The sequence below is a fragment of the Giraffa tippelskirchi genome, chromosome 12, assembly GCF_054371585.1.
Source record: "Giraffa tippelskirchi isolate mGirTip1 chromosome 12, T2T-mGirTip1v1.2.pri, whole genome shotgun sequence".
Taxonomy (NCBI): Eukaryota; Metazoa; Chordata; class Mammalia; order Artiodactyla; family Giraffidae; genus Giraffa; species Giraffa tippelskirchi.
In genome coordinates, this window is record NC_137286.1 from 147116923 (window position 1) to 147138561 (window position 21639).

A 21639-nucleotide genomic window follows, 5' to 3' on the forward strand; every position below is an offset into this window, starting at 1 on the left:
TTATATAACAAAGAATGGCTTTTTTTTTTAATCTAAAAAAATAAGTCTGTTAAATACCAGAAGCTTTAGATACTTAAGGGTAGAAGCTCAAGACCAATTTTTTTAGACTTAAATTAAGAAAGCGATAAATATTTTGAAAGATGTGCTCTTAGTTTGCTGGGTGGGTTGGCCGTGCCGTTTTAGCGGGCTTGCCTAATCACTGGGGCACAGTAGTACCCAGGAGGAATTTTGGAAAATAAAATTATTTTCTTTGTGAGGAATCATATCTCAACTTATGGTGGATTTAGCCAATTCCTGACTTTGCCTGCGAGGTGTTTTAAAGGCCGTTGACTTGAATGACGCATATTCTAGATTCTGAAGTTGCTGATGGAACGGTGAACTCCTGCATGTCTTATTCCACCGGAAACTTGCAGCGGAATGTTTACCGGATCAATACTATATTCAGAACCAAACCCAGGAGGATCTTGATGTCTTTATAAGTATCTGTTCTATTCTGTTTTGAGCTTACTGATCTATGGGCTCCTCACTAGAATGTCAGCCCCCACAGAGCTGCAGTCAGCTGTGGTACCGCATTATGCATATAAAACAAGCTTAGCAAATGCGTTTCAACTGAAATTTAAAGAGTACACTCATAGGAAAAAATCTGTAGTAAATTTGCTAGTGGTTCTTCTTGCTCAGGAATAGGAAAATATATAAATAGACGTATCTGAAGGTGACTGTACTAGGCCAAAGGAGTTAGGAAGGCATTCCATAGGAAGTGTAGTTTGATCTCAGAGTTAAGGATTAAGGAGAAGTTAGGAAGATAAAGGAGGTAAAAGGATGATTGGAGAAGAAATAAATCCATCCTTTATATCCACTGATTACTCTATGGCAGGCATGGCTAAGCATCTCCCAATGTCATCTTGGTTTCAACACAAGACAGGATAATGGATGGATAAGACACTGGGCTCTCAAGTAAGTCTAGGTTTTCATCCTGCCTTTGCCATTCCCTGGCAGCTCAGACGGTAAAGTGTCCGCCTACAATGCGGGATACTCTGGTTTGGTCCCTGGCTGGGGAAGAGCCTCTGGAGAAGGAAATGGCAACCCACTCCAGTACTCTTGCCTGGAAAATCCCATGGGAGGAGCCTGGTAGGCTATAGTCCATGGGGTCGCAAAGAGTCGGACACGACTTCACTTCGCTTCACTTATAAATATATATATATATATACAAATATATAAATATTTGTATATTTATATGTATATCATATATAATTATATTAAAATTAATATTAAAATATTAAATTATATATTGAATTAAATATTTATATATATATATTTCTTGACAATTGTTCATCCATAGGTATTTTCCATAGAAACTTGACATATATTTAGGATAGGACAGGGACAGTTTGAGAAGATTCTAAGAAGTGCTCCAAGAATCAGGACTGCCAGCCTCGGTATGCTCAAGAAGCTCCCAAAGACTAGCGGAGAGCTTGTGATGCTTTACCTGAGAGTTTGTTTCAGCAGATAGGAAATGCTAGTGCCCTTAGACATTGCAGTGCCAGTGATGTTATAAAAGCAGAGGCAATTTAAGGCACGATGTGACAGGGAGAGGGAAAAATATTTTTTGGTCCAGAGATAATTAATATTTAAACAGCTGAAAAGGACGAATGAAAACGTGGCCGCGAACAAGGAGAGAAGCTGACACAGTAGCAAGTTGTGAATCAGCATGTCGAGCACTTCTTAAGGCAGTTTACCAGAAGACAAAGAAGAAAAGAAGAAAACATCTACATCATCAAAATTAGTAACTGGCCTAAATGAGAGCTAAAATGCTCCTGGAAGGTGCATAATTGCAGGTAAAAGTCAAAAGACCTCCTGCATTATTGCAAAGCCTTGGTATTACGAAGATCCAGATTCTCCCCAAGTCAATTTATAACTTGGTGCGATCTCACTACAAATAAATGAAGAATGAATGACAGAATTAGAGCAAGTCAGTTTCACCGCTCCTGATAAGGAATGAATCGAGGCATCTCTGTGATGAGGACCAGTCACAGCTAACTTACAAAGAAGGGTGTCAGTATACCAGATGCTTCTCAAGTGTCTCACAAGGAAGGGAGGATGGAAGGAAGGAAAGGAGGAGACCTGAGCGTGAAATGTACTGACGTGGCTGCTAATTCACAGGACCTGGGGACGAAGGACAGCCCTCCCCGCGGGCCCGTGGCCAAGCCTGCGCCTTCCAGTGCGGGGTTGTGAGTGGACCCCTGGTCCGCGAGCTGAGATCCCACGTGCCTCATGGCCAGAAAATGCAACATAGAAGACAGAAGCAGTGTTTGTAGCAAATTCAATAAAGACTTCAAAAATGGTCCTCATCAAAAAAAAAAATCTTAAAAAAACAGCTGATGACAGAATGATAAACTAAACCACAAGAGTTCACCCTACAAAATCTAAACTGTAAGCAACAGTGCAAGACAAATGACCTGATTTCTTCAACATATAAAATGCAAGAATAAAAATGTGAAAGAAGAAGGTGACTTACACATTAAAGGAACTCTAAGAGACATATAAATCAGTTACATATATAGGCATTATGTGGGTCCTGATTTGCTTAAGTATAAAAATTATGAGTTAATCAATGTAATGTGAAATCTGGATATTTGACAAAATTAAAAAAATTATCCTTGATAGAAATTATATGTGATACAGGTACTGTGACGGTACTTTTTAAAAGACCTTGTAGCTTAGAGAATTATACTCAGATATTTGCAGTTAAATGACACAATGTCTGAGAATTGCTTCAGTAAAACTAATTTTGAGGGTAATGGATAAGGAAATGGATAAAGCAGAATTGGCCATGAGGTGGTAATTGTTGATAATTGTTGAAGTTGGTTGATTGAAGATGGGGTTTATTGGGTTATTTATTCTTTTCATCGCTGAGTATGTTGAGATCGTCCATAATATACAGGTGCCCCTCTGAGATACTGCTGATTCAGCTCCAGACCACAGGAAAAAAGCAAATACTGCCAAAGCTAGTCATATGCGTTTCCTTTTGTTTCACAGTGCATATGAAAGTAATGTTTGCACTACACTGTATCTATTAAGTGTGCTATAGCTTAAATCAAAAAAAAAAAACAAAACAATGTCTGTGCCCTAATAATAAAGACTTCATTGCTAAAAAGCACTGTCATCTGAGCCTTCAGCAAGTCTTTGTAGAAGCACCAAAGATCAATGATCACAAGTCACCATAACAAATACAATAATAATAAAAAAGTTTGAAATATTGCAAGAATTACCAAAATGTGACACAGACGCATGAGTTGAGCAACTACTGCTGAAAAGCTGATGCTGATAGACTTACTCGACCCAAGGTAACTCGAGAGTTTCAATTTGTAAAAACAGCAGAGACTGTGAAGCACAACAAAATACGGTATGCCCATAGTACCTAAAATAAATGAGAAAACTCTAGGATTATATAAATATTATTTTAATAAATGCTAGAATGTGTTCTCCCAACAAATGCTATTGCCAAGCTCTGCAGGCTACAGATCTTCACCAAAGTCATAAAGAACAAAGTAGTGGAAGCTAATGATTTAACATTCAATAATTTCCCCCAGTTTCCCACTAGACACATAGCATGCAGCCGCATGGAATGAAGCTTTTAAAGCCATGGAGTCCGGTAAAACCGCTTATCGGCCGTTTGCTATAAGAATGCAGAGGATCTGGAAAGATAACACAGTTGTTCAAAGTAAAAGCTTCTGTTGTAGAAGATAATCATAGCTGACCAGTCATCAAGCGAGGCTTCATCTAATCAGATTTCAGAAGAGTCTTCAAGGATTTGAAACATTTCCCTGCTTATAAAATCTTTTCTAAAGAGTGAGATTTCTTGGAAAGTCCTGGTGAACAATAACTCAGGTTTGGGCTAAGTGTTCAAAGGTTTGGAAAAAGCCAAATGCCTGGACTTCTAAAGTTCTATGAATTAAGATTATATAGTTTGTCAACCTCAACCTTTAAAAAACCCCATGCAGTCCCTAGTTGTGAAATCACTATCCTAAATATGATACAGAGAGAAATCAGTGGACATATAGAAAGAAAGTGGAAGTGTTAGTCACTCAGTCATGTCCAACTCTCTGCCAGCTCATGGACCGTAGCCCACCAGGCTCCTCTGTCCATGGGATTCTTCAGGCAAGAATACTGGGGGAGGGTGGAGGGGGGGTAGCCATTCCCTTCTCCAGGGGATCTTCTTGACCCAGGGATTGAACCTGGGTCTCCTGCTTTGCAGGCAGATTCTTTACTATCTGAGCCACCAAGGAAGCCCAAAGGATGTATTAACAACCATCAATTGAACATCAACTGAACTCATACTATGTGCTCTTGATGTAGATGATTGCATTTTACAGATGGGAAAACTGAGAGTGCTATGGTCTCTGCTCAGTGCTATGGTCTCTGCTCTGTAAGAAAGTGTTTTATTGGTACCTGGAAGGGTCCATTTTTTCTGGCTCATTTGCATCATCAGAGTACTCTGTGGTTCATTCATTCAACAAAGGTTTTCTGTGTGTGTACCAAGTTCCAGACTCTGTACTAGGCACTAGGGAAGGTATGGACATTACGGCGAGGTAGGTAGGGTGCAAATGCGAGGAGGACTGATCCTAAGTGTGTATCTTGGGAGAAGAATTAGGAAAGCTTTAGTGAGGAAAAAGCTTCTATTTTCACCCCTAGTATGGCAAGTCCCATATATTGTTCCTTTGATTTTTTTGATTGAAGTATAGTTAATTTATGCAATGTTTTGTTGATTTCAGGTGTACAGCAAAGTGATTCAGTTATGTGTATATATATATATATATATATATATATATTCTCTTTCAGATTATTTTCCATTATAGGCTATTACAAGAAACTGTATATAATTCCCTATGCTATACAGAAGGTCCTTGTTTCTAACCTATTTTAGGGTCTCTTTTCCTCCACACCCTCTCCAGCATTTGTAGATTTTTAAATTATGGCCATTCTGACTGCTGGGGGGTGATACCTCATTATGGTATTTAATCATAGCACATGTTCTGATAGCTATTAGGTATCAATATAATCTATTTTCAGCTCAATGAATTGATCGATGAATTCAAGAAATATTATTGTTTCATATTTAAATTCCCAAATCATGCATTCATTAAATGTCTAACTCTGAGAACATTTTCTTCTCTCTAATATTAAATTTTCTGAAATCTTTTCAGGAACTCACCACACTATTGATAATGCAATATAAGAAAAAATCGAATGAGGAAATTTATTTTCTTACATAGCAGAACCCTAGTATAGTTCTATTCAGATTCCTATTGAAAAATAAGCAGATTAATTAATGACATGCTATTTTAATGTACTTATAATAATATTATAGTCTATATTTAAAAATAGTGTGGTTAGAGGTCTTCAGGTTAACAGTTTTGAAAACATTTTGAGGGGGACAAAAAAAATGAAGCAGAAGAAAGCAGTTTTGAGCATGGAAAATGCACATTTAATGAATTTATTTTCCCTCAAAGCTTTTTAACTTAAACAATATCACCATTTTAGAGCTAAAGAAACTGAGGCTCAGATAATTTAAGCGACTCAAGGAAGAAAACACAGAACCAGCATCTGATTCCAGAACATTTCACAGGTTCTTTGAAAGTTAAACTTAAAGATTCATTATTATTATATTATACATTTCCTAAGCTTTAATTGCTACCTTCTTATGGGTATATTTTTTTTGTATTTCTCTTATGTTACAATATTATTTATTTATCTATATTATTTATTCTATTAAATATAGAAGCAATAAACTTTTAATAAATTTCATATGCCATTGTTTTTTTCATAGTGGAGTTTTTCAGCAAATTCATTTGTTTAATAAAAATAACTGAGTGAGTGCGGGTTATCTCCTCCTTACAGAGTGAAGGCAGACCTTTTATTGCACTTTGTTTCATTAGGCTTCACAGACATTGCATTTTTTACAAATTAAAGTTTTGGGACAACCCTTCATCAAGCACGGTTTACTGGTGCCATTTTTCCAACAGCATTTGCTCAATTCATGTCTTTGTGTCATGTTTTAGTAATTCTCACACTCCATACTTGTTTATTATTGTTATATTTGTTATGATGATCTGTGATCGGTGAGCATTAATATTACTGCTAAGACTTGCTGAAGGCTGAGACGATGTTCAGCCTATTTTTAGCAGTAAAGTAGTTTTTAATTATGTACATTTCTTTAGCCGTAATGCTATTGAACACTTAATAGACTGCAGTGCAGTGTATGCATAACATTTCTTGGTGAATCCCCTGCATTCACCAAGAAGTTTGGTTCTGGGGAACCAAAAGATGCGTGTGACTAGCTTTATTGCCATATTCCTGTTACTGCCGTGGTCTGGAACTAAACTCAAAGTATCTCTGAGGTGTGCCTGCCCCAGGGTGATTAAAAGGAGGTGTTACAAAATGTAGTAGGAAGAATTAATGTATTTAAAAATATGTATCAGGTCACTCTAGGTAAGAGTCAATTGAGTTCTTTTGATGACAACTAACCAGGAAGAAGCTCAGCTTTACAGTAATGACTGCATGCGCAAAGCCCCAGAAGGGCTGATTCCGAGCATGCTTCCATTTCGCGTTCTGCTAACAATCGATAGTGGCTACAGTTTCTCGAGTCACTCCTGTAACTCAGATGCTCTTCCTCTATGATCACTAGCTCTTGCAGCACCTTCTCAGAAAGTTAAGGGACATCTAGAAGCCTTTCTGGGACTACGTGGGAATTCACATGCAAATCCACTGGGTCCCAAAGCAGCACTTTTGTGCCGTTCCCTTTCTTTCTCTGGCACCTTAGAACCAGTGCTCTGAAGTCTGTGATATTTTCAGTATCTCTTTGTTTTTGTTCAGTCGTTAAGTCGTGTCTGACTCTTTGTGACCTCATGAACTACAGCCACCAGGCTTCCCTGTCCTTCACCATCTTCTGGAGTTTGATCAAACTCATGTCCATGGAACCGGTGATGCCATCCAACCACCTCATCCTCTGTTGTCCCCTTCTCCTCCCACCTTCAATCTTTCCCAGCATCAAGGTCTTTTCCAGTGAGTCAGTTCTTCACATCAGATGGTTGAAGTATTAGAGCTTCAGCTTCAGCATGAGTCCTTCCAATGAATATTCAGGACTGATTTCCTTTAGGATGGGCTGGTTGGATCTCCTTGCAGTCCAAGGGGCTCTCAAGAGTCTTCTCCAACACCACAGTTCAAAGACATCAGTTCTTCGGCACTCAGCCTTCTTTGCGGCCCATATCTCTAGGCTTTCTGTTTAATCCTGGATAATGAGAACTCTTTGAAAAAGACCTTTATTCCAGTAGTGTTTGTATGTTTCAATCTGACATTAGCAGATTGTTATGCAGAATATGGCAAGAAAATTAGCCAATATGTTTGTTGTTGACTGACCCCTAAATATTGGCAATTCACGTTAAAGGAGATTATAGGCATGAATTAAACTCATTAAAATGTTGAATTTATTTTTTGAACCCCTGCTGCACTGAATGACAGAATCCCTAAAGGAAATACGGTAGAAAGAGAAAGTGGTTTTGTTATCTGTATAAAAATAATGTCTCCATGCCTGTGAAGTAACTGCCAGCTATATTAGCTTAAAACCTATGACACAAGAGTTTATTTGAAATCTCAGTGAGAATCCAGAGAAGGAAAGGGTGTTTGGTTTCTTAAAGAAACAGTAATCTTCCCAGAAGATTGCCCACGTGGCGCTAGGGGTAAAGAACCCACCTGCTGGTGCAGGAGACATAAGGGACATGGGTTTGATCCCTGGTTCAGGAAGATTCCCTGGAGAAGGGCATGGCAACCCATTCTCACATTCTTGCCTGGGTAATCCCATGGACAAGAAGAGCCTGGCGGGCTACAGTCCATAGAATCACATGACTAAGCAACTGAGCCCGCATGCAAATATCAGGGACCTTTTGGTATGGAATGGGTCACACGTCTCATGAGCCAGATGTCTAAAGGACATTTTGGTGTTTTCTTTGTTGTTGTTGTTGTTTTATTTTAATTTGGGGTATATTTTCTTTGAGCTTCCCTGGTGGCTCAGCGATAAAGAATCTGGCTGCCAATGCAGGAGACGTGGGTTTGAACCCTGGGTAGGAAAGATCCCCTGGAGAAGAAAATGGCAATCCACTCCAGTATTCTTGCCTGGGAAATCCCATGGACAGGGGAGCCTGGTGGGCTGCAGTCCACAGGGTCTCAAAAGAGGTGAACGCTACTGAGCGACTAAAACATCAACAACAAATGGTTTCCTGACGGCGCTGTGTCGGTGTCTGCCGTGCGAGATGGATCAGCTGTAGGTAGACACGTGTCCCTGCCTCTTGAGCCTCGCTCCCACTAAAGGACACTTTGGACAGGAACAAATGTCCTGTAGGGTGTAACGGTATGATATACGTCAGGCATATGTGTGTGTATGTAACTTGATGTGGAAATCAGTTAATGGATTGTGTATGCCATCATCTGTCTCCACGTTCGAATCACCCGGAAAACTTCTCAAATCTATCAATGCCAGGTCCCACTCTGATTTAATTGGTATGGGGTCAGACCCAGACAACAGCCTTTTTTTAAAGCGCCTGTTTAATTCCAGTGTTCTGTAGGATTTTGAATCCCCGTCTAACGCCTGGGGCTCTGCCTTCAGCTGGAGTCAGCTTTAATTAATCTCCGCTTTAATTCCGTGATGCATATGTCATGCTTTATTATATTTTTGCCTCAGATAAATTTCACTGAGTAATAAAAATAAAGGGAGAACAGTTGGTGAAAATTTACTCAAGAAATTAAGTTTGTCATTAATACAAATGATGGGCCATCTGGATAAGCAATAATGGCCTGTTACTAAAGAGTGTTTTCAAAGGGTGCATGGTTTTTATTATTAAACCGCTCCACAATGGCACCTAATGTACAAAGCATGTATTTTAATCAGAGAAGGTGCATGCTAATTAAACAGTTCTTAATAATTGTTCATTATCATTTATGAAAACCCACATTTTACCTATATTAATGTCTACTCCAGGGAATACTGGGGTATTTAATGAAACTCAAACATAGTTCCAATGGATAGAGTTGAAAAATAAAAATAATGACTGTTTTGCATTGAAGTCAGTGATAGTCTCAATTACTGATGCAGATTTATGCTTCTAGATACATAAACTAATTTGCCTTTGCAAATCTTTCTTTGTGTCTTTCTCTGATGGTGTTTAGCACACGCACACATCTGCACACTTAACACAGACGGCTCAGTGCAGACAAACCTAGAGCACGCAGGTCCTCCTCCTACTTCTGGCCACCATTGCGTCAGTGGCATGCATTTTCTCCTTTGCAGCAAGGGGCCTGCCTCAGGGCGATACGTCAGCATCCGTCCCCTTAGCTACCTGTTCTGGTGGTTCTGAAGTTCATGCTGTTAGCACTTCTTTTATATTTTAACCTTTGTTGAAACAGTGAGTGCAATGAACAGTTTAGAATAGGGAAAGGAAAACTGTTCTGGTGGAAATGTTTGTACGCATGACTTCAAAATGAGTTTGAAAAATGTCTACTTCTAACCCCGTGTGCTCGCTGTGATTTCCTTAAATGCATCGCTGTTAGAAGTCCAGGCCCACATTCGGTATTAGGAAGCACCCCTGTTAAAAAGGCTGCAAGTTGGAAATCACAGGCTATTCAGCAGTATGTTTCTAAATGGAGTTTTGCTTGGGATTTTAATAATTTTTTTTTTCTCCCCAGAATACAGAGAACACGATGTACAATTAAAAGTTCCGATATATGTAAGGATCACCCCCTGTCACCGAGTCCCACCCAACACTGCAGCTTCAAAATGGTAACGCTCGGGACAGAAGCTGTATGTTTTATGAATCATTTTGACCAGGAGAGCATTCATTTGGCTTGCTCTGTTTAGAAGCGCAGGCCAAATCTTTTTTTGTTGTTGTTACCCAAAGTTTGGTAGATTATTTTAGACTTTCTTTCCTGGGGAAAAAAAAAGGTAGGGGGAAAAAAACACTGAAAGCCGCTTTTCCAGCTCTTTCTAATGACCGTGGCTTTCTCCACATTCACATTTGGTACCGTCATTCTTTCTAAACAGTGGATCGATTCACTGAAGCCCACATTCAGTTCAGTAAAATATTAGGAAGCAAAACCAATTAAAATGTCTAGTTTTTATTATAAAAGCATTTGAGTCAGTTCAAACACTGCAGCCAGGTGTATATATAGAGGTGGTCAGCTATAAACAGTCAGGAGCAAGAGAATTTAGTCAGTTGTCATCAAACATAATTTTTGTAACCAAGCTGAAGTCTATTCTGAATGCAAAACGATAAGAGAGCTATCATATTGTATAATTTATACATATCATATATTATATAATTTATATAAAATTACTATATAAAATGTTTGAGACATCTACATCTACCTAAGTATTTTTAACTAGAGCATCTCAAAATGAGGGGAAGGATAAGTGTTATATAATTTGGATGTTGCTTCTACAGTATAGAATCAGCCATTGCTGGGCTTATTTAAGAATCCTTGATCAGACTTCTTTTTATTTTTTCATGCAGTAACGGACATCTCTTATTTTTCATGGCTTCTCCATTTAAGTCTTGAGTAATCTGTTTCCCCACATATATAGCATTCCGGCACACCTTCTGTAACTACTTTTAAATCAAACTGCTGAGGTGTAGGATCTATTTTTGTTGTCTTAGATGATTCAATGCATATTTTAATGTCAAAAAGTTTGAAAAATTTCAATTGTGTATATCATCTAATCAAAGTGAATCTTTTCCAGAGTTTCATTTCATAATGGAGCCATTTATTTTCTGTACATTTGCTGTAAATATTTCACTTCAAATTGAAGACATTTCTTTATAGCATTTATTAATCTTTGGTAGAGGAATTATCTCAGGACTAAAGGAGTTTATCACATTATTAGTTTGGAGGAACACCTCAAATTATTATTTTTTTAAGCAAAGTGAAGTATTTTTTAATTTTTTTGTTTTTTACTCTATCAACAATTCTCAGAAATTTCTGTTTTTCATTTATGATTATAATGACAGTGACAAGAAAATATATTCCTTCCACAGTGGGCTACTGTTGTGGACAGATGCTGCATAGTTTTATAGAGAAAGATTCATCTTTCCCGAATCATTCCCAGAGATTTATACCACATAGATAAGATAAACATAGATCTCAGTGTATTGACATCACTTAGTTTTGATGGGATAAGTCAGGGGGATGAATGTGCTAGACTGTATCAGCTACAATTGGGGCTTAGCTGGTAGCTCAGCTGGTAAAGAATCCTCCTGCAATACAGGAGACCCCACTTCAATTTCCTGGGTCAGGAAGGTCTGCTGGAGAAAGGATAGGTTACCCACTCCAGTATTCTTAGGCTTTGCTGGTGACTCAGACGGTAAAGAATCCGCCTGCAATGCGGGAGACCTGGAATCGATCCCTGGGTTGGGAAGATCCCCTGGAGAAGGGAAAGGCTACCCACTCCAGTATTCTGGCCTGGAGAATTCCATGGACTGTATAGTCCATGGGGTTGCAAAGAGTCGGACATGACTGAGCGACTTTCACTTCACAATTGTATCAGGATTGTGTCAGGAAAGAAATGTTTCAGATGATATTTAAATTCTGAATTCCGTGCCTTCCTCTCCCAGCTCTCATGTGCAGATTTATGGGTCTGTATCTGTATTCAAAATGTTTTTGCCTTAACAACCAAGAGTGGAAACTTAGTTCTATATGGTACGTTCTCAAATAAAGCAACTATATTTTTAATATTTTTATATTCAGAGAATTGATCTGCAAAGATGTGAGTTAATTTAGGAAACAGTTATAAATTTAAAACCCTTCCAGCTTTGCGTATATCTCATGAGATGTAGTCATCAAGAGGAAGAGAGAAAAAAGCTGTGGTTATCTACTGGCCAAATCAGAGAGAAAGAAGAAACTTCAAGAAATTTCAGAGATCCTGGATGGAGTGGTAGAAGGAAGAGGTGATGCAAAGAGGGATTCCAAGTCTGGACAAATTCTTTCAAGTTATTCCAATTTTAAACTCTCTTCCAAGACAGCAGCAGTGTGGCATCATTCTTATTTTATTTGTAACTCTTTGGGGAGGGGCTTATAAAAAGCCTTGTTTAATTAATTACATACAAGGATGAGGCTGGGCATGCGGTTACCCACGAGCATATGCTATGGGCCCCTCCCTCTTCCCGCTCTTGAGAGGCCACAGCTAAATAGCCAGAACCAGGTCCCAATGCTCCCTGGTCCCTCCAGGCCCCTGGACACTCAGCTCCCTGGGTTCTCAGACCAGGGTCCACCTGCTGCTTTCAGGCGTCAGCCAGGGCTAGGACAATCCAGGGGATGTTCAGACAGACACACTTTTCAAAAATATTTCTTTATTTCAAACTATTTAATTGGGAATAAGGGGGATATTAATAACAATTTTCCCTCTTTCCTGTTAATTTTATTTAAAAGGTCTTATTTTGTACTTGAAGTGATAGGGAAGCTTATTCAGTCTAAGACATTCACTTATAATCAAATTGACTGAAACCATCATTTACTGTGAAGCAGAGGTGCAAGGAATGCTGCTGGAAACAAGGGCAGTCGCCTCGGGCATCAGTTTTAACCTGGTTTTTTTTTTTTTGCAACAGAAATGAGGAGGCAAGAATCGCTCCTCCTTTCCCTGGTTTCTCATTAAAATGGAGCTTTTCTCTTCACTTGTTGGCAAGGGCCCAAATATAATTTCATTTTGGAAATATATTTTTTAAATACTGAAGTATATTTCAGACCCCAGATTCGTAAGTTAATGTTGTAATTATACTTCTTGTTGTTTTTAACACGCTCGCTTTCAACGGCATAATCAGACCATGTGAAGTCAACAGCATCCAGTGAAGTTCTCTACTTTGGCTTCTCAGGGCCGACCGGATGGGCTCATCAGTGTTGCCCATTCTTCAGTCAACACTTGGCCCGTCTGAAACGTGTCCTGGAACAACGCGTGTGCATGCCGAATCACCTTGTGAATTGTTTTCTTGTTCCCCACAACAGCTCTGTGTCAACATCACCAATGAGAAGATGCACCACTACATCAATGACGTGCTTTTTCTACAGGAGCAAACAGAATGTGTACAAGAGGGAGTTACCATGGAAACAGCTTATTCTCTTGGTAACCAGACTGGAGTTTTGGATTTTTTTTTCCAGGTATTCATATAATATAATTAGATACTTTACAGGATGCATGCATTTCAAAGTACTGGAGACAAAGAATTTCCTTTCAAGAAAATTTATAAGACACTTGACGATTTCTAATTCATTTATAATCATTCAGGGTCAGTTGAGGAGCATACAACCTTTTTCTGAAAGGGTGCTTGAAGGATCACCAATTGATTGAAAGAACAAGAAATAATCAGATCATTTTGTTATAAAAATATTCAACAGTAGTTATATCGCTTAAACTCTCCTTTTGGAATAGTTACAATACCCATTGTACAAATATAATATTTTATAAATATCACTAAGACTGGCAGGGCTTCCCTGATAGCTCAGTTGGTAAAGAATCCACCTGCAATGCAGGAGACCCCGGTTCAATTCCTGGGTCAGGAAGATCCGCTGGAGAAGGGATAGGCTACCCACTCCAGTATTCTTGGGCTTCCCTGGTGGCTCAGCTGGTAAAGAATCTGCCTGCAATGTGAAAGACCTGGGTTTGATCTCTGAGTGGGGAAGACCCTCTGGAGAAGGGAAAGGCTATCCACTCCAGTCTTCTGGCCTGGAGAATTCCATGGACAGAGAAGCCTGGCAGGCTACAGTCCATGGGATTGCAAAGAGTCAAACACAACTGAGTGACTTTCACTTCCAGACTAGCAAGATCATAAAATAAATTCTAAAAATCTTGTTTATCTCCAAATTTCTAAGTCTGAATATGGAAAACTTTGGCAGGAAAAGGTGTATATACATACATGCCATATAATCTTAGTACCTCTGTGGGTGTTTATGCTTATCTTTACTGTTTCTACCTTATAAAGCAAGAATCTTTGCCTCCATGTCACCATCATAAAAATGAAAATCTATCATATAAACAGCAATCTCTGTCTACTAACATAAGCCATTATACAGATTTGCAAATAATATTTTTAAAACATTTGAACATTGTTAAAAACAAATGCCATTTCACTATTGGAAAGAGTTATATATGATTTTCTACCCTTTATTTTTTAACTATATACTTACAAATTATTTTATTTTATTCATTTTCCTATTAATAACATGTAAAATGATCTCCTTTCTGTTACTAACTTGTCAGTGTACTGTGTTTTAATGACAGAAGTTCTTCTCTTCCAGAAGCCCCCTCTCACCATGACACACATAGTATACAGTTTAACTCTTCATTAAAAAATGGGTTGACAGTAACATATACATAACCATATGTGGAAAGCCTTGGGTACCACTGCCCTCCTCCTCACTTGCTGCTGTGTCCTTGGCTGCTGAACAGTGGTCAGCAGAATGAAATTATTTCTGTCTGTTTGCTTATTATCATCCTTGGGGGCCAGCTTTGGAATGGTTATCTCAGTGGAACCCTCATCATTATGTGCTGCAAATGACAGTGGATATTTCTGCTACTACTTCTCTTTGATCCCTCTGCAAAGCAACGAAAAGACATACCAAGTACAGAGCAAAAGTTGCATTTTTATATATAAATATATGCATAATTATATATAAATACATAATAAATATATAAGTCTGTGGGCTTCCCAGGTGGCACTAGTGGTAAAGAACCTGCCTGCCAATGCATGAGACTTAAGAGATGCAGGTCTGACCCCCTGGAGCAGGGCATGACAACCCCCTCCAGTATTCTTGCCTGGAAAATTCCACGTTTAGAGGAGCCTGGTGGGCTATGGTCCGTGGAGTTGAGAAGAGTCGGACACGACTGAAGCGACTTAGCACGTGGGCACATGTATAGGTCTATATACAAGAAAGAAAAAAATACAACTTTTCTGTGGTTGAAAATTCTATTTTTCTTAAGATGAGAATATATATTTGAACAACTCCCATGTTTTCAGGATGTTAAAGCATGCTATTTTATTTATTTATTAATTCCTGATAACAAAATACTACTGAGGGCCAACATTACATCAGAGGTTTGCTAGGTGGTGGGGACACAATGAAGAACAAAAATAGATGTGTATTGAAAGACAAACTCACTATCTGAGCGATTGTATTGACATGATGAGGCTGCAGATGGTATGTGTGAACAATAACGAAAATAGCAAACGGAGGAATGGAAGGGAAAAAACAACCGTCTTTTTAACTTTCAGAAGCCTTCTGGATTTCTCTCTTTATTGGATGAAGAAAGTCAAATGATTTGGTCAGTGGAACCAAATCTTGCTAAAAAGCTACACGGTCTTCTAGAATCCTCAAACACAAATGCAGTCTACTCCCCTGTGAAGGATGGAAATGGGAACCTTGCCCTCCGAGACCAAGGGACAGCTTTCACCGTTATGCACTATGCGGGCCGGGTGAGTTCACAGAACTGAGCGCTCATGAACCAAAGGTCTTAAGGGCAACCCTTCAAGATTTTGATATGTTAGAGTTTTGATCATTGATACTGGGTGAACAACCCACAAGTTCTTTCTTCCCTAAACTGTTTCCTTTTTGCCTGGTAAGGACTAGACATCTTCAGAATGTGGGTGATGAAGCATGCAGTAGAATTCTTTTCATAATGTTTCCAGATTTGTAACTTGGGTCGTCCCAGGGGGTGCAGTGGTAAAGAATCCTCCTGCCAATGCAGGAGATGCAAGAGACTCAAGTTTGATCCCTGGACGGGGAAGATCCCCTGGAGGAAGAAATGGCAACCCACTGCAGTATTCTTGCCTGGGAAACCCCATGGACAGAGGATTGACTATATAGACTGACTGTCTATAGTCCATGGGTTCGCAAAGAGTGGGACATGACCAAGTGACTGAGCATGCACACCCGATTTGTAACAATATGAGCAAAAGAGAGCTGGATTTAGTACAGAAGGTCTGCTCTGCACTTTGGGATATTTTCAAAATCCAATTGGACACCTGAGTTTACTTACCCTCAAAATAGTTGTTGCTGTTGTTCAGTCACACAGTCCTGTCTGACTCTTTGTGACCCCATGGACTGCAGCACGCCAGGCTTCCCTGTCCTTCACTATCTCCCGGAGTTTGCTCAAACTCATGTCATTGAGTTGGTGATGCCATCCAACCATGTTATCCCCTCTGTCGTCCCCTTCTCCTCTTTCCCTCAAGCTTTCCCAGCATCAGGGTCTTTTCCAATAGTTGTCAGTATGAAATTACTTTTCCTGAAGCACATCTACCTAGGAAAGTTGCTCTCAGGTCCGTCTCCATTCCCTAACCAGGTTTGTAAAGCATGCTTCAAATCCTTCACCGACCAACTCTGATCCGCGTAAACCACGTCATACCCCTGAGGCCAGGCACATGTCCCCAGCTCTCTTCTACAAAACCTCTAGGCAGGTGCTTTATTCCAGTCCACTCACTGTTTTCCTGCAGCTCTCTGTGCACTCCCAGATGAAGCCCGTCACACTCAAGCTTCAAAGACCCTCCAGTCTTCTTCTCAAGGGCCAAATGTATCCATCTTTCAGTGCTTACACATACATCCTGCTTAACCTCCAGTCCAGCTCCCAACTATAGTGACTTCTTCCCTGAATCTGTAGCCTCCAAACTTGCCCCCCTTGTGTGGGCTGTAGTACAAATAACTTTTAGGGGGTGAGATCCCTAGATATTCTCTCCCTCTCCGTGTATTTCAGTTCGTTTCAACCAGTGTTTACTGAGATGCTACCGTATGCCACAGCCCAGGCATTAGAGAATCAGAGACCGCAAATATATCACAGTCAAGTAAAGAAAAGAGAAATTAACAAATATTTATGGTCTAACTTGCTTATAGTAATATTGGACTGGAATTGACTCTGAGGGTCTCACCCTGTTGACTGATGGAAGATTGTCACAGGCCAGCCAAGAAGGGAAATGCTAGAGAAGAAAGCAGTTTGGAAGGAAAGATACTCAGTGTTAGATATTTTGAATTTGAGATTTTTTAATGGAAACCCTCAGGAGATGCTGAAAATACTTGATGCTGGGAGGTTGGTTGCTTTTCAAAACAGTCATATTTTGGAAAATGTGTATCTGATAATTGAACGTGGAGAAGAGGGAGAAAGATATTAGTAGGAAACGAAAGTGTCATGGAAACCAAGAGGGAAGGAGAGGTCGGGGTCAACAGGAAATGTGCCTGGATGGGGTGGTTAGGCAGGAACACCTTGGGAGAAGTTCTAGTGCGATGGCTTGGATGCGGGGAGGAAGTCAGTGGATGATCTTATATAATGAATGGATATTCTCAGAAATTATTAACTATCTTTATATTTGAGAGACTAAGCCTTTAAAATTTTTAGAGCAATGACAGTCTTTTAGTCCTGTATTTAGATTTTTGATCTATATTTTCTTTATATTAAGAATTTATTACAGAACATAGAAACAAAGATACTTACATAATAAAATACCATTAGAATGTTAGGATACTTTTCATTTCAAGAAAGCTTTTACGTCAGAAAAAAAATTATTGAGGTATAGTTCATTTACAATGTTGTCTTAGTTTCAAGTGTGCAATAAAGTGATTCAGTTTCACATAAGTATATATATGTGTATATTCATATACACATATATTCTTTTTCATATTCCTCTCCATTATAGATTATTCCAAGGTACTGAGTATACTTCCCTGTGCTATACAGTAGGACCTTGTGGTTTATCTTTCATGTGTAGTAGTGCGTATCTGCTAATCCCAAATTCCTAATTTATCCCTCCGCCCTTTTCTGCTTTGATGACGATAGTTTGTTTTCTGTGTCTGTGAGTCTGTCTTTCTGTTTTGCATATAAGTTCATCATATGATATTTGTCTTTTTCTAACTTCCTTCACTCAGCGTGATAATCTCTAGGTCTACCCATGTTACTGCAAATGGCGTTATTTCATTCTTTTCGTGGCTGAGTGATATTCCTTTGTGTATATGTACCACATCTTCTTTATTCATTATTCTGTTGATGGACGTTCCATTAAGCAACTATCTTTGTTTCTATATTCTTTCATACCCTCAGTGCCTGGAGAAGTGTCTGGCACATAAAAGACATCAATACACATTTGATGAATAAATGAAGTATTTGATGATTTAAAAAAATAATTTATTGAATTCATAGGATTTAGTTGAAAAATTATTTTTCTGTAAGTTTCATCTTCAGTAACTATACACCTGACCCTCCTGGCCTGCCTTGTAAGTCTGTTTGTATTGTATCTTGGAGATATACTAGATGTTCAGTAAATGCTAATTGCATTAAACTGAATGGTACCAAGCTTTGGAATAATATTTTGCTTGCTAGTTAGTTTATGTTTGCATTCAAAAAGTATTACACAAGCATTTAATAAAATTTCAGTTGTTTTAAGAAAATCTGGGGAAAAGCAATGAAGAGTTTGAATGAATACAATTTTATCACTGAGCTCTGAGAGCAATAAAGCAAAGCAGAGAAAGCCCATTGATTAATTGCCACATAGCTAAGACCCCGTGGAATCACAAAATTTCCTGTAAAAGCACCTTTATACTTTAAAGCAGGATTTTCCATAATTGGAGTCAATTTTGTGGTTTTATGAAAGTCTTTCATTTCACTGAGATGTACTGATGAGTCTTAGCCCAAGGACTCCCTGAGGACTATTCACATGTTGAAGCATAGAGTCTATGTAATTTGTGGCAATATGTCAAGCCATATGCCATTCTAATCATCAGATGTAGCTGCGTATACTTCAATTCTGAGGCACTGCATTTTCAAGGAAAGAAGCACATTTCTGCATCTTGTAACTCGGAAGTTGTAACAAAGAGCTAACTGGCTTAAAATCAGCAGGCAGGGTCTATTTTGGACTGTAGGATGAGCAATCCTGAATAGCTTTCTGATGACCGAGTTGATCCCCAAGGAGACCTCGATGGCTTGGGGGGTCGTGTATTTGATCATCGTCTCTTCTTTGCCCAGACAGATGAGCTAGAGCCCCTCCCATCACCACTTGTCCCTCCATGGCTCGTTTACCTGGTTTCGTTAGTAGAGGCGTACTACATCTCACAGGAAGGGCGATCATCACTGCTGGTGATGATACTGACTCCAGCCGCCCACCCCCAGGACCCACACATCCAACTGCAGGAGCCCCAAGCAGACTTCTGAATCTCATTTGGAGCAGGGGCTCAGAGGTCTTTTAGAAATGTTTAAGCAACATTATTTAAATTATAGCCGAAGATCTTCCCTAAACACATTTGAATTTTTCATTACTCATAGGAGCTTGATGTATTTTCCAGTCTCCGTTACAGAAATATTTTAAAGTCAATGGGAGAGACTGTGCATGAAATATTAACAAGGTCTAATGAGTGAGCATGAATTTGAATTAAAGAAGCTGTGAGTTGTGTGGGATTTTTTTTTTTAATTGTTGTTATTTCTTTCAGCAAATTTTAAACCATATATGCGGTTACGTGGTTTAGGGATTGCTCTTAAACTTGTGGTGATTTAAATGATGGATAAGCATTAAATCCAGAAGAGCATCTAATTTGGCTTTTAAAATTAAGAATCTTGAAGGAAGGAAGAGTAATGATTTGGCGAAAGACGTTGGCTCTTAAGAAAGCTGAATTTCTTGAAGGTGATTCCTAACTCTAAAAGGAAATAGTATTTTGAAGTCCTTACACTTTGATATGAGAAAAGAGAATCGATCAAGAGATAGTAAAGCAATCTGAAATAAAACTTAAATTCCTGAAAATAGAGATCAGGATTAATAGCTGTCAAATATATGACATGTATTTGATCCTCTTCGGTGTCTGCTCAGAAAGTCTTTGTCTGAACATTGTTTGCTGAGATCATTGTTGGGTTTTTTTTGGCATGGAGTGATTTTTGGGGGATCTCAGGTAAGTGTCCCATTGGTGATTCATGCAAATCAAGCTGGTGCTGTTGCTCTTACCTAAGGTGACGTGTCTGTGTTTCAGCCTCCCTCTCTTTCCAAACACACAAGAAGCGTGGTGGGTGGAAGAGTGTCCGCATCCCACAGGACGGGCCCTGCTGCTCACCCCCAGAGCCTACAGATGGGATCTGATTTGGAAAAGGGTCTTTGCATGCGTACTTAAGTCAAGGGTCTTGAGAGGAGAACGTCCTTCTGGATTATCTGTTGAGTTCCAAGCCCAGTGACAAGTGTCCTTATAAGCATGAGGCGAGGGAGAGTTGAGAGAGAAAAGGACTGAAGGGATGTAGCCTAGAGCCTCTGGAAGCCAGAAGAAGCCAGGACAGCAAGCAGGGATGCCCGACTCCAGAGTGGCTGGTGGTTACCACAGCTCTGGGAATTAATGCGCGTGTTCCTTGGTTCAGCCTCTACAGATTAGAAAAGTAGCGAGGAGTTATAACTTGTAACACTGTTGTTGTTGTTGTTGTTTTTTTAACTACATCTGATTCATTTGAAAATGACGTCTGCATTTCCCCACGTCTATCTTTGCTCATGCAGTTTCCTCACCTGGAGCACCCCTTTCCTCTTTCTTTCCAAATCTTTCCTGTCTTCCCCAGGCCCCAGTTCTTGGCCTCATCCATGTTTCTCTGCTCTCTCTTCCCTCATCAGCAAGCATGCCTGATGCTTACATAGCCGTTTTCAAGTTGCAAAGTGCCTGTGAAACATTTCCACCACAACCGTCTGTGTTGATTTTCTGGGGGGCGCGGCTGTTCTGTGATTTAGCAAATACTGTACAGCTATGTGTGAGCCTCCTGGGGGTGCCATGAGAAAGTCCCCCGCACAGCATGGCTTAAGACCGTAGACATGTATCCTGGCACAGTTCTGTCTGCCAGCGTCTGAGATCTAGTGTCTGCAGGTTGGAATCCTCTGCAGGCTCTGAGAAATAGCTGTTCCAGGTCTCTCTCTCCCCCAGCTTCTGGGGTTGCCGGTAACTAGCATTCCTTGGCTGTGGACACAGCACCTAGGTGTCTGTCTGCCTCCATCTTTATGAGGTTTTCTCTCTGCCTGTGTCTCTGTGTTGGAGAAGGGAATGGCAGTCCACTCCAGTGTTCCTGCCTGGAGAATCCAATAGATAGAGGAACCTGAAGGGCTACAGTTCGTGCGGTCACGAAGAGTCGGACACGAGTGAGTGACTAACACACACACTGTGTCTCTGCGTACCCCTTTCTCTTCTTTAAGGACACCAGTCATTGGGTACACCCCCCCCCCGGCCCCCCATGCAGTAGGACCTCATCATCTTAACTGATTACATCCACAAAGAACTTATTTCCAAAAAGAGGGCACATTCTGGTTCTGGGTGGGCATGAACTTTGGGGGGCGCAGTTTACACCATTCAACCTACCACAGGCCAGAAGGTCACATCGCCGTGTCTCACTTCCTCATTGCTCCCCGCCACGTCTTTCCCTCCACTGTGGTGTGTGGTGAAGTCTGTATTCTCTTGCCTCATGGAATCTGCGTTGTGTGATAGATGCCCCAGGGCGCTTGAGGCTCCACTGCTGTGACTTTGCGGAGTATGCTGACCCTCAACTAACACATCCGTGGAGTTGGTAATTAAGAGCAACAGAGCTGTGAACCTCAAAAAACTCATTTTGAAGTTTAA

At 39.9% G+C, this 21639-nt stretch overlaps 1 protein-coding gene across 1 annotated transcript in view; it reads left to right on the forward strand.

Moving 5' to 3' along the window:
- Positions 1-21639, forward strand: part of MYO16 (myosin XVI) — a 467123-nt gene that overhangs the window by 286474 nt on the left and 159010 nt on the right. The window contains exons 22-23 of the mRNA XM_081547232.1: positions 13042-13194; positions 15306-15506. Coding sequence (XP_081403358.1) covers positions 13042-13194; positions 15306-15506 — 354 coding nt within the window. The remainder of the gene's footprint in view (positions 1-13041; positions 13195-15305; positions 15507-21639) is intronic.